The sequence below is a fragment of the Chironomus tepperi genome, unplaced genomic scaffold, assembly GCF_022539635.2.
Source record: "Chironomus tepperi strain 1889 unplaced genomic scaffold, CSIRO-AGI_Ctep_v1 contig_223, whole genome shotgun sequence".
NCBI lineage: Eukaryota > Metazoa > Arthropoda > Insecta > Diptera > Chironomidae > Chironomus > Chironomus tepperi.
In genome coordinates this window covers 105,513-122,216 of record NW_027226345.1, presented here as the reverse complement: position 1 = coordinate 122,216, position 16,704 = coordinate 105,513, and the positions used below count along the sequence as shown (strand labels likewise).

The 16,704-nt window shown below is 30.9% G+C and overlaps 4 protein-coding genes across 6 annotated transcripts in view; 2 read left to right on the top strand and 2 right to left on the bottom strand.

Moving 5' to 3' along the window:
* The first annotated feature begins 35 nt into the window (after positions 1 to 35).
* Positions 36 to 4,119, top strand: LOC139090984 (uncharacterized). The gene is made up of 2 exons (XM_070640903.1): positions 36 to 1,510; positions 3,320 to 4,119. The coding sequence occupies exons 1-2, from the start codon at positions 1,452 to 1,454 to the stop codon at positions 4,086 to 4,088; spliced, it is 828 nt and encodes a 275-aa protein (XP_070497004.1). The 5' UTR covers positions 36 to 1,451; the 3' UTR covers positions 4,089 to 4,119.
* Positions 330 to 1,791, bottom strand: LOC139090985 (glutathione S-transferase 1-like). Its single transcript, XM_070640904.1, has 2 exons — positions 1,707 to 1,791; positions 330 to 1,125 (listed from the first exon to the last, which is right to left on the bottom strand). Exons 1-2 carry the CDS (start codon positions 1,729 to 1,731, stop codon positions 500 to 502), a joined length of 651 nt encoding a protein of 216 aa, XP_070497005.1. The 5' UTR covers positions 1,732 to 1,791; the 3' UTR covers positions 330 to 499.
* A 411-nt stretch (positions 4,120 to 4,530) lies between the features above and the next one.
* LOC139091066 (uncharacterized) lies at positions 4,531 to 5,530 on the top strand. Its single transcript, XM_070641003.1, has 3 exons — positions 4,531 to 4,791; positions 4,855 to 5,289; positions 5,354 to 5,530. The coding sequence occupies exons 1-3, from the start codon at positions 4,734 to 4,736 to the stop codon at positions 5,491 to 5,493; spliced, it is 633 nt and encodes a 210-aa protein (XP_070497104.1). The 5' UTR covers positions 4,531 to 4,733; the 3' UTR covers positions 5,494 to 5,530.
* A 3,396-nt stretch (positions 5,531 to 8,926) lies between these two features.
* The window catches only part of LOC139090936 (uncharacterized), a 35,817-nt gene continuing 28,039 nt past the window's right edge, over positions 8,927 to 16,704 (bottom strand). For all 3 annotated transcript variants that reach the window (XM_070640826.1, XM_070640827.1, XM_070640828.1), the window contains exons 2-5: positions 11,163 to 11,201; positions 10,982 to 11,092; positions 10,829 to 10,905; positions 8,927 to 9,652 (exon numbers count right to left, since the gene is read on the bottom strand). In XM_070640826.1, coding sequence (XP_070496927.1) covers positions 9,284 to 9,652; positions 10,829 to 10,905; positions 10,982 to 11,092; positions 11,163 to 11,201 — 596 coding nt within the window. In that variant the 3' untranslated portion in view covers positions 8,927 to 9,283. The remainder of the gene's footprint in view (positions 9,653 to 10,828; positions 10,906 to 10,981; positions 11,093 to 11,162; positions 11,202 to 16,704) is intronic.

Genomic DNA, 16,704 nt, shown 5'->3' with positions numbered 1-16,704 from the left:
TTTTGAGTAGACGAACAAATGGATGAAAATTCAATTTCTAGCCGACTTTGGTCTGAGGCTGATTCGTTCCAGTCTTGAAGTTACGCTGGATTTTAGTCGGTTTTCGGAAACCTCTTCTTCCCGTGCGTAGTGCGGAGTTCTGACGCTCCCTCATTTGTTAAACAATCATTTGCCGCGAATTGCCCTAGTTCAGCTCTTAATCTTAATGATCTGAATAGCTTAAGGTTTTTTTTCCCGCCCTTTGCCCAACAGGATAACCGACATAAGTAGAGCTTTGCCTTAAATTTGGTTTTTTTCGTCTCACACCTTGATTTATAATCAGCATAAAATTCAATCACAATCTCATTATCATTTTATTAGTCACGCAAAACTTTTACTGCCAATTCTAACACTCAGAACAATTAAACTTAAATGTTTACAAACAAAATAATAATATAATTCAAGTCACTCAATCAAATCACAAATGTCATTAATCTTATCAAATCAAATAGTCAACAAATTATAAATCGTAGCAAATTTTTGTGCTGAAATTTTTTGTCAAAGCAGCCGCTTTTAAATTGGCACTCCAGCCAGGGCACGTTTTCTTCATCACACCATACCATCGGTGGATATTTGGATGTTTAGATAATTTATAGCCACTTAATTCACATGCATGGATTGTTGCTACAATTGCTATGTCTGCTATTGTCATTGAGTCTGTTTTTGCCACAAATTTGTTGTCATTTAGGAAGATTTCAAGGATATTCATGGCTTCTAGGAAGAGTTTCAGCTTGTCTATGTCTGCTGGATATTTTTGTAGAATTTGTGGATAATAGAACTCAGCAAATCTCTTAAAAAGTGTTCCAGCATCAAAATATAGTCTACAATTAACAGTTGCTCTCTTTTGTGGATCTTTTGGATATAAATGATCATCCTTTCCATATTTCTCAACTAAATAAATACAAATTGACCTCGACTCAAAAAGTGTCAAGTCGCCATCAACTAGAACTGGAACTGTACGATGTGGATTTAGTTTTTGAAACTTTGGTGTCAGATGCTCCTTTCGGTATGGATCGACGTTGATCAAATTGAGTTTAACGCCTAGGGCAGCTGCTGTCATTTGGACAATGCGACAAGGTGCTGAAACTAAGTTTGGAATTGGATTAGATTTTTGATAGATTTAGGGATTTTAGAGCTGGTTTAGACAATATATACTCAAGATAATACACTAGGACAGTGGTGGACAACCTGAGTGACGCGGCACACTAATGTACAGTCAAATTTTTTTGGAAATGCCATGAACCGTATGTCGTTCAATTAGGGCTTATCATCAAAGTCCCGCGACAAACCAAAGGTTGCCCATCACTGCACCAAGTTGTACTGAGCAACCCGAACAGCACAATTTGTTCGCAAGGACACCTTTACGTCGCTATGATAACGATAAGACGCAAAACGACCATGACAACACATTGATGGCTAATTTTGACCCATTTTGGGGTGCAGCATGCAGTTCGATGCATTGTGCCGCTCGGTAAAACTGATCCCTAAATCCACTTCTGCTGTTAAACACAGCAGAACAATCGGGTTTTACCATCACTCACTATAAACCCTCTTATCAACAGTATTAATAGATACACAGTAGTCATTGAGATCTTCAAATTGTAATACAATAAAACTGAAGATTGACTCATACGTATCAAATCGTGCATCACACAGATAAAACTCACGTGGCATATAATACAAATCACCCATAGCTTAATTATATTTTATTTAACAGCAAATAAACGTTCGAATCCTATGACTGAAATTTGAAGACTAAATTCTCAATTTTCATATCATCAACAAATGTATGACTGTAAATTAGTATGCGAAATTGCTTATATTTCTTATCAAAATAATGCATTAATGACTTCATATCAAATTTCATACTTCTTAATTGTTGATAAATGAGATTAAATACAGTCGCAAAGTGGTATTGTACACTCCATTGAGAATTGGAAGCTAATTGAAAACAATCAATTTTGTATTGTGCATATAATTTGGGTTTAATCCAATATTATGGTTAATTGAGTATGCTGAGAATTTTCCATGTGATTTAAGTCCGATCGGGTGCCAGATAGTAAAGCTGCATGCTAATCCAACGCATTCTATGATTACCAAAGCCTCGTTCTACATTACCTCAATAAATCCTTTGAATTGATGCTTTCGACTACAAGAACGAGACTCTAATTAAGCAATATTGTCAGAAGGCAGCCTGCTTCAAACTGCAGCTAATAGAGACAATGAGTCTCAGTTGAGAAGTAATTAAGTTCTCAAATAAGTAAGTAAGTAATAATGTAATAATGTGAGCTTACTGTGTTGAGCTAGGTGTGGCATACAGTCATATTTGATGCATTTATATTCAATCTTTAGAAGTCTAGTTCTCAATCATTACAACATGTATGACGCAATGGAGTATGAGTTGATCTCTCTTTGTATTAGAAAAGTAATAAAACTTATCAATTTAGTGACGTTATTGTTTACAATCTTAACTAGACTGAATCTCGTCATAATAAATAATATTAGACTTACATACATACATATTTAGGCGGTCATCCTTTAGAGTTGTCCAAAACACATTTCCTAGCAGTAAAAAAAGCTTAAATGTGTCGCGAATTTCTACAACCAAAGTATGCCGTGATCTCTCTCTCTGCGCGGCATTCGGCAATCGGCAATCGGCTAGGTCTACTTACACATTATGTCAAATTTTCCAATCGAAACTGCTTAAGAACGATTGAATCCGATTGGATATGGACGTTAGATGGAGGAAATCAGGCTCTAAGGATCAGCTAGGTATAAAGCTGGGTTCTCTGTGGAATCCAATAACTTAATTGCACTCATAAGTTGTACAAATCTTTGAAAAAATTACCTGACAAATGTAAACATTAAGATGCAAAGTCAATTTACATCAATTTTCTAAAGTTCCCTGAAAGTTCCTAACTTTTACAAAATTTCACCAACTTTCAACGATAACCGTCAATTAAGAATTCAAAACAATAACCGATACAGAGATTCATACTTCACATCGGTTGGAAATCCCTTAAATTGACCATTAAAAACAATGCAACAGGTAACAAAAATGTTCAAAACATAAGCACGTATCACCTGCCTGACAACCGATTCTCATAAACAAAACAACACCGTACATATAAACAAGGATCGTTGCTAACGAAACACATAATTATTATTTAATCATAGTCTGCATTGGTTTTTGAAGAATATTTTTTTTTAAATTTTTAAGTTTTTTTTTAAATTTTCGTCATAAAATGTACGATGATTTATTTGTAAATTTTGACAATAGTGAATGGATGGAAAGTGAGGAAGTGAGCAAAATCGATAAGGCATTAGAGGAATCGAAGAAAATTCAAAGTAGTTTAGAATCATCAATTTATCAAGTTGAAAAATTAAAGTCAAAATATGAAACAGCATCAAATAATTATTTTTATAACTTTTCACCATCAAATCGTCACTCGCATCGATGCTCAAAAGCTGAATACTTAATTTTTAGCATTTATGATGTTCATCTATCAAAATTGTGCCAGAAACTTGATTTATATTCACCGCAAAGACAAAAACAACAAAATTTTCAAAGTCCACAGAATCGACAACATAGTCGAGTACAGAAGATTAATTACACACCATCAAGTTGTTCATCATCGCCATCAACATCATCCACAGAGCTTATCAATCAATTGGAACTAGAAGAAGCTAGTTTTGATGCAAAATTCATCGGAAATGGTGAAAAATCTTTCACGTACAGCAACAGCTATGAACCAAAATCTGGTCTACGTACACATAAGCAGTTAATTAGATCCTACAATCGTGCAAAGACAGAAAGAATCAAATGTAAGCGGGAAATTGAAGCTGCATTGACATCACTAGATAAAGCAATAAGATTAAGTACTACCCGAGCTGTCGAGGCCAAAAATTATGGATGGATTAGAACGAGAATGAGAACGCCCATTAAAAATTTCTCGGCAAGAAGGTCAATTTCATCATCAATGTGTAGAGTTAAGCCATTAACGCCGGTTCAGGTCAAAAGACCGCTTTCTACATCTGTTATCTTTTAATTCACAAATTTATTAGTTTTAATGTTAAATTTTTTGTATTATTTTTAGTTGATACTCAGAATTCCTTAATTGTGTTGCTTATTTTATGGATATATATTTAATAAATTATTTTAAAAAAAAAAAGTTTTTGCTTTGTTTTTATTTATTTTGTTGCTAGTTTTCAATGTTTTTGAATGTTTTTGACTTCTTTGGATGCTTATTTTGATAGAAAACTATTTGATTGTAATACTTTTACAGGTAATTTTGATAAAGTTTATCCAAAACATTGCAAAATATATCAAAATTAGTTTAATTAAACTTTCAAAACAATCCTTAAAGTATTTCAAAATAAATTAACGGATATTAGAAATTCAAAAATGTGTCTCGGATAAAAGTTGAACAACCTGAAGTTGGCTTTGCTTTGTTTATTTTTTGCATTCAACATATTTTTCGCACATTTTACTAGTTACAGTACATTACAGTGTAAATAAATAAGATCGTGATATTCAAAAGTCAAAAAAGTAATACCTGAAAGCAATTGACAGCTGCAAAGTGCTGAAAATTAACTTAAAACAATAATTTAGTGATTCTGACGACAAAAAAGTAAACAAAACATTGAAAATTTTATTTTTTTCGGTTTTAATTAAATTTACTGTAAAGATCGACATGTCATCCAAAAAGAATCAATCGGATCTTAACATTAGTGGATTGTCTCCACTTGTTTGTAAGTAAATCATCCAAATTCTTCTTTAAAAGTCACAAAAATTAATAATTTACAATTTTACAGTAAATCTTCTCAGTCCTCAATCAGCAAAAAATTCACCGGCTAAAAATGCAGCAGTTTTAGAAGCAATTAACGAAAATGCAAAGAAGTTAATAGCTGGATACGATAAATGGAAGCTTTGTGAGAATAAAGGTGTAAATAGCTTGAATGAGATTCATAAATTAAGGGAAACGTCAAGGAAATCCAATGAGCCAAAGTCATTTACCGGATTTGAAGTACATTGTGAGCAATTAAAAGCCATCGAGTCTATGTTAGAAAGCATAGTAAAAGAAGTAGCCATAATCCAGTCACAAATAGACACATCATTAAGTATTCAAAGGACTATGTCGACATCCAACGAAGATCCATTACTTCAACAGCTTATAACGATACAAAAGTTCCTCAACAGACTCAAAGAGCTATATGACAAAGATCTATCAATCAAGAAGACAGTGATCCGTAAGCTAATTTTAACTTTTAACAAGATCTTCATAATTAAATGTTGATATTTATCAATTTACAGAAAGTATTTCCCATACTAGCTCATCTGTAGAATCTCACGTACTCATAACTTCATGGTATTGTCAATTAGAGTCTAATGAAATTAGCAGACTTATCGTGCAGTTGAAGATTAGTCCAGCTGATTGTCGATGGGATCTTTAAAGTTTTGATTTTGTAAATTATTCCTTATTATATAAAGGATTTGGACATAAAAATGTGAGTTTTCTTATGGTTTGTTTTGGAATGTTACAGATTAGGATGAAATCTATACTGCATAATTCGAAAATCATCACGAATCTAAGTATGTGACCAGCTAGAATAGTAGGGCATGCACTCTAAATATGACCTGGCAGGTAGACTTTCACTTCTGTCTCAAGTCTGATGTTATAGACCCAATACCTTCAATATACAGCTGTTTCTCTCCAATTATCCTTCTCAATTACTGCATTCTGCTGCAAAAGCTTACTCATTCCAAACAATAAAATGACATCATTTTAAATACAGAATCCAATAGAAAATTAATATCTGTTTAAAACTGAAAGCAAACAGTAATCACCTGAAACAATAACTTCAATGAATAACAAAACAACAAATTAAAACTATTGTTACAAAAAACTCGTCAAAAACACATTCTTTTATTTAATAATACAGCTCAAAGTTTCTTAAGTGCTATGAATTCTTATCACAATCAGAATAAATTAAGAAATTGAGTCGATAAAAGTAGACTTATTTGCTAAGAAAAATTTAATTTTTTAGTTTTCACGATACATCTTAGTATTTATAATGATTATCTTATTAGAATTGAATATTTTTTGTTGGAATTTTGTTGGTTAAATTCTGATTTGTCATTTGAAATTCTCTAAACTAGCTACTTGGTAACTGTAAAACATGAATTTATGCTTGCTCCGATCCATAGATTGAGAATTATATGAAATATTCTCAAAATTTCCATGAAAATGCATAAATTTTCTTATCCAAACTTTCGATGTGAGAAAATTTTCAAAAAACAGTTAATCTTTAAATCAACAAAATTCCAACAAACAACAATCAATCCCATATTTAAAGAACCTTTATCTCTTACAGGCACTAGACTAGATTCATAATCCAGTTCGATATAATCGAATTTTTTTGTGAATTTGTCAAAAAATCTATGCAAAAAATAACTAATTATTGATTTACCATCTCATTAAATGAATAACTAGTTTATAATAAACTTTTCACGGTAAAATTGGCTGCCATGACCACAAAAATCTATCCGTTCTTTATGTTTTTACCATTCTATTTTTTAGTTAGATTGTGGCGAGAGAAATAACAAAAAATTTGCATCATAATGGGATTTTATTATTATTATTTTCTCATTTTCCACAAAAAAATAACATACATAATCTCGTGGGCATGCAATGAAACAATTAAAATAAATAGAAATAACAGTTTTCTCTACATAGAGAATGAATAAAAATGAATTAATTTAGTCAGCATAGCGATTATGCTTTTTTTGGCAATAAACATACACAATGCACAATTTCAATTCCATGATGACGATTTGCGATTGTGTTTAGGTTATTTTTTGTATTTACATATCGAAAATTGAGCAATATTCGGTGCAGTCGTTTATGATTTTTGCAAATAAAGGAAGTTAGGGAGCCGGTTTTGTGATTTTTGTGTTGATTTAGGTGATTAGAACGCAGATTTTGAGGTTATTTGCAATAAAGTTGGGCTTTTTGTGATAAGGGATGTTAAACTATCATTTGTGTATATTGAGAATATGTCAACCGTCATTTAATATTCAAATTATATTTGCAACTACAATAAGTTGATTCTCCCCTTTTGCAGTTGTTTACCCCTTCATATAAACATTTTAGTCTGTTTTCTAACTTCAAACAATAAACATTATCCTTTAATTCCACTTATTTAAGTCAATAACATCCAAAACGTATTCATCCATACCAAAACACAACCAAACTCAGTTCTACTTCATAGATCGCATAATCCAGCCAGCAAAAAAGCAAGCACAACAGCAAAAACCACACTTTAGTATAATTTTAATGTTTCTATCTGATTGCCGATAGATATAGAAAGGGAAATTGAACTGTGCAATAATAATTTGAAAATCTATAATGATTTTCGCAGTTCCGTTTTTATTTGAAGCAGTTTAAAAATGAAATTTTATTACTTTTTGCAGAATTTTTCTCACGGATGTAATTATTTTATGACTTTATAAAGTTTTTACTTCTACATGGGAGTAAGTGAGGATGTAAAAATTGAAGGAAGTAAGAAAATTGAGCTGCTAAAGGATATGAGAAGCTGCTGTTGTTGATTTTTCATCTGAAAACTTGCTTGAATGCTTGATTTTTTAATTAGAACTATAGAACTCATTGGATAGAGGAGGTTAAGATGAATATCTTGGATTTTGCAGACTAAACTATTAATTAAGTGTGCAAATGCATTAAGAATCTTAAAATATTCAGCTACTGATCTCAGATTCTAAACAGGTTCTTCTAATTTTTGATTCTACAAACAACGCATTAGCACTAATAGCTTCTAATGAAAGAATAAACAATTAATTACCCAAAAAAAAAACATGTCCCGTTCAATCTTTTAATAAATAATATCGTAATTATCACCAATTATAGATTTTGTCGATTTCACACACGGTTTTTCATTTTCTAGTGACTTTCTCAAGGTAGCAATAGTTTTTAATTATCACACAATACTGTGTTGGAATGAAATTTGTCATAAAATTTGTTCTCACTGTTTTCGTCACTTTATACTACATAGTTGTGATTTTAGTTCTACAATCTTAATTTCGCATAATGAGATTTTTTCTCACTTGGCAGTTGATGCTCATTTTCGTGACATTTTCTAACTAGTTATAAGATTGGAAGTTGGAATGATGGTGACAAAATTGTTGGAAAATGGCGCAATTTTCATCTCAATTAGGAGGAAAATTGAATTCACTTTCCACGACTAGATATCATTACAATATGCTCAAAACTACATCAGTTCCAACTATTCCACAAAAATGAGCTAAAAAATTGAAAATAAAAATAATTATGCAAGTTGAAGACAAGGAAAAATAATGAAAATTGTGCCATTAAAATGAGAAAATTTTTTCGTTGCCAGCTTTTTTTGTTCCTTTTCACCTTTCATTTGTTTATCACAAAATAATTGCTCAAGGGAAGTAGAGATGCTTTTGGCATGTAATGTGTACTTAATTTATTGCCATTGTGTAATTAACAATTTAATTTAATGACGATAATTTTTTTTTTTTACAACATGAGAGATGTTAGGGAAGTTAATGGCAGTCATGATTATGAGCGGGATCACATATAATGTGAGTTCTACATATTACGCGGATGGATAGATTTTTCTTTTCATGTATGGAAACACGTGGTCTGATTTATTTGTTGTTTTTCATCTTTTTGAGCTTTTTAATGGAAATAGAAGCTTCATAGCTGTAAATTATTGTTTGCTCCGGGCTAATATTCAAGATTTTAACAACAAAATTAGTTATTTCATTCAATTTAGATGATAAATTCACTTCCAAACTTTCGATATGGAAAATCCTCCGAAAAAATGGAAACACCAATCCAACTTTAATGATGCAAATTTTCTTTTTTATTTATTTAACATCGTTATGTTTTTACTCTCAAAACATTCACATTAAAGCGTCCTCATACAGAACAATCATTTTATGTCCGTTTATGTATCTTTATGGTACACGGGAAGACGAGCGAATATTTATCACGATTCAGTCTCGTTCTTCTCTCATTTCTTCCTTTTTTTGCATAGATTTTCCCCACTCGAGGGCATTTCCTTCTTTTTTCGCTAATTTTATGTAGTAGAGAATTTATGAAGAACATAAGAATAATTATTTTAAAAACTTCGGATGGACTTTCTATTTTTAATTTTTTACGAGCTTAACAGTCACTCATTCATTTACACGGATGAGTCAACTTGGCGTTATAGTGTAAGGTGGCGGTTCAGCTTTCTCATTCTCTACTGTTAGTGCACTAGTCGATTTTAATTTATTTATAATATTACTCGGAAATGACGTTGATGTTGATGACGATGAACTGGGTCTTGTGGCTGTCGATAATTCACTACTTATATTAAAAGCATTATTTGTTGCACCATTAATGGGTGATTGAGCTGATAGAAAAATATTACTATTTGGTTGTGATATTTTTAGTAGTGCATTTGGATTTAATTTAATAGCATCGTCGTAGCTTGGTGGACTTGATGTCACTTGATCATAATCTGGTGGCTTCTCGCGTCTCCTCTCGTCTGATATTGTGATTACATGAATTGGATCATTATTCTGTGAATTAAATAAGAAAAAGATGTTAAATTATTGCACTTTAATTAATTCTGAGTATTTATATGCATTAATTCATTCCATACAGCACATCCTTGTCGAGACAACCATTCTCATTCACATGTTTTTCAATTTATTGAGTCATTAAGGAGGGCCAGCCTTCTTCTACTTGGCACAATTATCTCTCACTTTTTTTGTTACACCTTATAGTCATCTCATCCCATCGTTCGCACTTACAATGGGTTTCTATCTACCGTAATTGTCGGACATTAAAAGCTCTCGTAATGAGACTAAAATGGTGATTTATTTTTTATTTTATTTGGAACTAGAGATGGGATTTTCGTTAAGATTGTTGGGGATGTTTTGTGTAGGTTGATTAATATGGGAGCTGATTTGATAGGACTTGAACATTGAATTAAGGATATTTTGGATGCTTCTCATTCTAGGCTCTAGATTCTTCAGAAAATTTCATCATATTTACGATATTGGAATCAATAACTCAGTATATTCTCCAACATTCTTTATTATACAGCTTTATATTGAAAACCGGTAATTCATTATAGATGAATCAGTATTGGACAGTGTAAAAAATTACCACAAACGGCTGATGACTCAAAGAAAGAAGAAACTTTGCTGAAAATGTCACGTTGTCTTGACCAATGTTATGAAATTATTATAATGACGTCAGATCTGATTTAATGACTTCAAGGTCATAGAAATACTTTCAAAAAGCTGAATTCTTAATAAGTTTCTGCTAAATGAGCAGATTTTAGCTAGAACGCAGAGAACTAGTAGAATCAAAAACCACGTGGTTTTGAAAAATCTTGAATCATTACTTCATTAAAGCAGAAAACCGTATCAAATCATTGAATTATTGTTTGCTCCGAGCTATAAATCCAGCTTAAGTCAAGAAACTCCAACATTTAATACAATTTAATAAGAAAATTCTCCAACAAACTATCGATATGAGAAAAAAATACAGTTTTTATCATTATAATCCAAAAAAATCAAATTAACTCAAGCTTTCTTCACGTCTAACAGTTCTTAAAAACTATAAAACTGATAGAAAAACCATTTCATATGTAGGATGTTGAACAGAATGAATGAATGCATATGTTGAAAAGGTAGCAATAATAAGAAGAAGTAAGAGAAAGTAGAAATAGATAGTCATGTAATTACCTCTTCATTGCCATCACTTGTTCTATTTGGTGCTTTTAGCCAACAACACATGGCAGACAGAATTAGTAATGCGCCTCCTGCAAAATGTGTGAGAAAAATTTTTATTTATTTTTTGTTGCTGACTTTCTTCGTAAGAAAATGTTTATTAATTACCTAAAATACAAGCAACTCCAAGATATCTAATTGGTTCTGAATTTGGTGTTGGCTCCGATATGCCTAGCCAATTTATAAGCGCGCCAAGGCATAGTAGAATCATTCCATAACCTATAAATAAATAAAAATTTGCCAAAAATCAGTTTCAAGTTCAAAAAAATTATTAACAGAATTAACTTACGGTAAGGCCGCTGCGTTCTTGAATCCTCCATTGTCATAACTATAATGAAACAAGAGAAAATAAAAAAAAAAATTAAAATCAGACTTTAGACTACAAAAAATGAGAATTGTTAATTAAATATTTTATGTCGTCATCTTAATTGTCACGAGGATCGTGATACGAACATTAGACAGGCACGAATGCAAGTACTATTTTGGTGTGTGTCTTAAAAATATCTTCAATAATTAATCGATTATTAGTATTTGCGAAATATATGAGGCAATATTTGCATCTGTATTTATAACTTATATCAATGTTATCGTTTGATTAGCACTTAAGTGTGATATCACAGAATGTTATTTAAATCGTGATTTGATCTAGTTTAATGTGGATACAAGTGGAGTGTATTTTTTTATCAATCTGAGTTCTAGTGGAATTTTTCTAGATTTTTTGTACTCGATTCTGTTATTTTCCATGCCACATAATGTAATTAATCAGATTTTGATAATATTGATTCTGATTTCGTGTGACACATATGAAAATATGATTGATTTATTTAGATTTGTAGGTAAATTACACGCTTATAATTGTTAATTACACAACTATTAAGGTACTTAAGTAGAGTAATCGAGTGGACTAAATAGAAAAATAAATAAGTAATTAGAGAGAATTTTTTTCTAGTTCATTAGTTGACTTAGAGACTATTACTTGTGGCTTATTGAGCCCACATCTTATTCCCTTCGTTAGCATATTAAACAGCGTTGATAATATCATGAAGGATTGTGTTGTCGAGGCAGAACGGCAATGTATGAATATTTATAGACTTATATTGGCGAATCTGTCAGCGGAAATGTAAGCCGAATAATTAACATCAGCCAGAAAAATTGAATTCCGTATTTACGTGAAGGATGTGGGTTCGATTCCTATCAGTATATCATTAATTACAAAGATTCTTGTGCCAGTAAAATTTGAGGCCAATTATGGCAAACTTTTTTTTCACAGCACAACCTTTTTGGTAAGTCTCGACTGAAACCGAATAGTGTGCCGCGGGAAACAGCTATAATTTCTCGAAATCCCGGCCCCGATAAATTTTGGGGATCGGGATTGAAATTTTCGGGATTTACCGATATCTCGGGATAACCCGATCCCGATCCCGATAGCGAGAAAACATAGAAACAACTTGCCTACCACTGACTCAAGGGTTCACAAAGCCGTGATCAAGATTTACGCATTCTCTGTTTCGAATTTTAGATTGCAAATGATCACGCGTGTTTACAATGAAATCATGGAAGGAAGCTGATGATCGAGAACGTATTTCACTTGGAATCGGTAATTTGTAAGCGGTAGATAGCTAAAGAGCTAGTTTTAGGTGACATATATAGTAGGTCATAGTTATCTATGTTCTGTACGATCAGCGAAGTGAATAAGAAAGTTCGGTCTCAGGAATAGTCAAGATTTGACTGAGATTTCGGGAAAATACCTTCTCGAGTAACACAAATGTAGAAAGCTCGTCACTGAGCTTTTAAGACTTCATATAACCCCTTTCTTAACACCAAATGGAAGCCGACTCCTTTTGGTGTCCATATGTCTCCCATTAAATGCGTTAATGAAGCCTCAAAAGCTCAGCTGTGAAACCTTCTTCATTTGTGTTACTCTGACTTATAATCTAGGTCAAGGAAAAGAACAAACCCTTTCAAAACCAATTTTCAATCAATAAGAAATCGACAGCATCAATAATTCACATCAAATTCCATCAACTCTTCAACCTCATATCCCTTGCTTCCATCATGTATTGTCCAACATTCCATTAATTTTTCATTTTGAGAATATTTTTAAGCATCTCCACAAACTTTAAAAATAAATCTACAGCATTAAGTTAATTGAAGTTGAAAAGCACACAGAACGAGAAGCACACAAAAAAAGGAAAGAAATTTAATTTTTGAGCACATAAAAAAAAGTTTTTTTTTATTTCATCTCAATGTGCTCATAAAACTTTCATGCTGAACTGACCCATCTTATATGATAAAAAATACTATAAATTGAAAAGAGCTTAACATGAATGCTTAATTTACACATATTATCAACTTACATACTTTATGTGTGTTTGCATATCAAAATAAGGAAGGATTAATTAATTTTCATGGATAAAAAATGTGAATTTCTATTTGCGTAAATTCAGTTTCAGACATTTCAATGGATTAAGTTTATTATCAGTGTTATTAAAAATTATTTTTACATTCTAAATGGATATGGAGATTGAGGAATAAAAGGGAAATTCTTTACATGTCAACTATTTTTATCAAATAAAATTCTACAGAAAAATTATTCATGATAAACTTTGAACTTAGTGATATGTAGAAATGGGATTTGAGATGAAAGTAAGGATGATGGATGAAGTCAAGTTAATGGGCGAAAATTTGAATATTTTTTATGAATTTTTGAATGATTTGAATTTAAAAAAGTATCAAAAATTTCCAAATTTGTTCTAAAAATTTCAAAATTTGTTTCAAAAATGTCAAAACTTGTTTTAAAAACTTTAAAGTTTGCTCCAAAAATCTCAAAATTTCTTCAAAAAATTCAGAAGTTGTGCTAAAAAATTCAAAAACTATTCAAATTTCAAGGTTTGAAACAAAAATGTCAAAATTTGTTCTAAAAATTCAAAAACTGTTCAAAATATTCAAAATTTGTTCCGGCAATTTCAAAGTTTGTTTAAAATTATCAAAATTCATATCTTGGTGACATGAATTTGAATGTTCTGAGGAAATGTAAAAACGTGAAAAAATACTTAAGTTTACTAGACCAGTATGATTTAACGCAGTTAATAAACGTGCCAACAAGAGTCAATAAGAAATCAGAGACAACGATAGACCACCTAATAACGAATCATAAGAACATAATTTGGAAGGTTACTAAAGAGTCAATATCTGACCACTATATGATAGAAACATATATTAATTGTCAAAATAATCAAAAAAAAACAGTAACTAAAAAAGTCATTACATCATGGAAAAAATATAGTAAACAGGCAATCAATAACCTGGTAAATGAATGTAAATTATGTGTCAATGATGAAGTCAATGTATGTGTAAATGAATTTGATGCAAAAATGAAAGAGATGATTGGAACAATGGTAATGCAAAAAGAAGTTGTTATAAGAAAAACAAACTGGTTTAATGAAAAAACAAAAGAACTGAGAAATATGTTAAAATTAGCAAGAAAAAAATTTAATTTGACAAATAAAGAAGATGATCTGGATAAGATAAATACAATTCTGAGAGAATATAAAAATGAAATGAACAATGCAAAATGTAATGCAATTCAGAAAAAATTTGATGAACATAGAGAAGATCCAAAAAAGTTATGGACAGTGCTAAAAAGTTTGTACAAGGATGAGAAAAAAGAAATATCGAACATTCAATTTAATGACCAAATAGTGAGTAATAATGAAGAGATTGCAAATAGGTTGAATAACCATTTTGTCGAAAGTATACGAGATATTGTTTCAAATATTCCCGAGTCGAATAAGAATGATTATAATGAGAACATTGAACAAGTAAATGAAGAGTTTGAAATGCATGAGATAGATATAGATGATCTTAAAAGAGTAATATACTTGCTGAGAGAAAAGACATTTATCGATAATATTAATGGGCGAGTTATTTACGACCTAATAGATAATCCAATTTTTACAAATCACCTTCTTTTGATTATTAATAAATCGATATCAAGTGGCACGGTTCCGAAGTTATGGAAGACTTCATTAGTCACGCCGATTCCAAAAGTTGAAGCTCCGATAAATCCAGAGGACTTTCGACCAATAAACAACTTGCCAGTGTGTGAAAAAATTCTTGAACAAATAGTTTATGAGCAAGTCAGTGAATATTTAAGCAGTAAAAACTTGTTATGTAAAGAACAAGCAGGATTCAGGAAATTTCACTCTACAGAAACTTCTATACAAAACGTGTTATATGATTGGATGGACACGATTGAAAGGAAGCAAAAAGTTGTCGCTGTATTTCTTGACTTTCGCAGAGCTTTTGAAACAGTGAGCAGAAAAGTTTTACTAGAGAAACTAAAAAAGTACGGTTTTGGAGAAAAGACGATAAAATGGTTTAAATCATATTTAACAGAAAGAAAACAGAAAGTAAAAATGAATGGAATAATATCAAATGAAGCTGATGTTGAATTTGGCCTTCCACAAGGTAGCAAATTATCAAATCTCTTATTTATTCTTTTTATAAACGACTTACCTAGTAATCTAAATGATGTTAAAACAAATCTTTATGCAGATGACTCTCTAATTTATTGCAGTGGTAGCAATTTAATTGAAATTGGAACGAAAATTAATTCAGCCTTAACAGTTACAAGTGATTGGCTTAGATATAATTCAATGGCGTTGAACGTCAAAAAGTGTAATGCAATGTACATAAATGTGAAAAACGAAGAAATGCCAATAATATCAATTGATGACATGGTTATTGAAACAACGTGCTGTGTAAAATATCTTGGAGTGTGGATTGATAATAATTTGAATTTCGAATGTCATGTTGAAAAATTAAAAGCCAAAATAAATCAAAGAACGGGTCTGTTACGAAGACTAAATGATAAGATGACAAAAAGGTCAAAAGAAATTTATTTGAAAGCCATAATTCTTCCGTTATATGATTACTGTTCATCAATCTTACTGACAATAGATGAATACAGAATGAATGAGATTCAAAAATGTGTAAATAAAGCATTAAGAATAGTTCTTAACAAAAAACGAGAAACGCATATTGCATGTATGTTGAACGATCTTCGAATTATGACAGTAGAAAACAGAATAAAAATGAATATGATAAGAGTAATTAACTCAACAATGAAAAGAGGAACGCCAGAAGCACTCAACGATAAATTCAAAACACGAGCAGAAGTTAGAGAAAGAAACCTACGATCAGATTCCGATTTAAACTTACCTAGATGGACTTTAAAGCGATTCAAAAAATCAATGTTTTATGAAGGACTAAAATTATTCAATGAGTGTAAATCAATTTTTAATGATGATGAGTATTTCTTATTTAATTGTAAATCTTATATTGTATCAATGAATGAGTGACCGTAATGGGAATTAATAAACTTAAACTTAAACTTAACTTAAACTTAAATTTGTATTAAAAAAATTCAAAAACTGTTCAAAATTTGTTCTAAAAATTCAAGAATTGGTTCTAAAAATGTAAAATATTGTTCTAAAAATTCCAAAAATTCCAAAACTGGAAAAAATTGATGTAAAAATTCTGAAATCGGTTCCAAAATAGTTGTACTAAAGAAATCAATCTTTGTTTTGAAAATTCCAATTTTTTTTCTAAAATTGTCAAAATTTGTACTAAAAAAAACAAAAACTGTTCCAAATTTTGTTCTAAAAATTCAAAATTTTGTTCAAAAATTCTAAATTTGTTCTAAAAATGACAAAATTTGTTTCAAAAATGTCAAAATTTACTATAAAATTTTCATCCAAAACACATTAACCAACAGCACCCAGTCAATATTTCACTCCATCCAACCCCAACCCCATCAAAATTCAGCA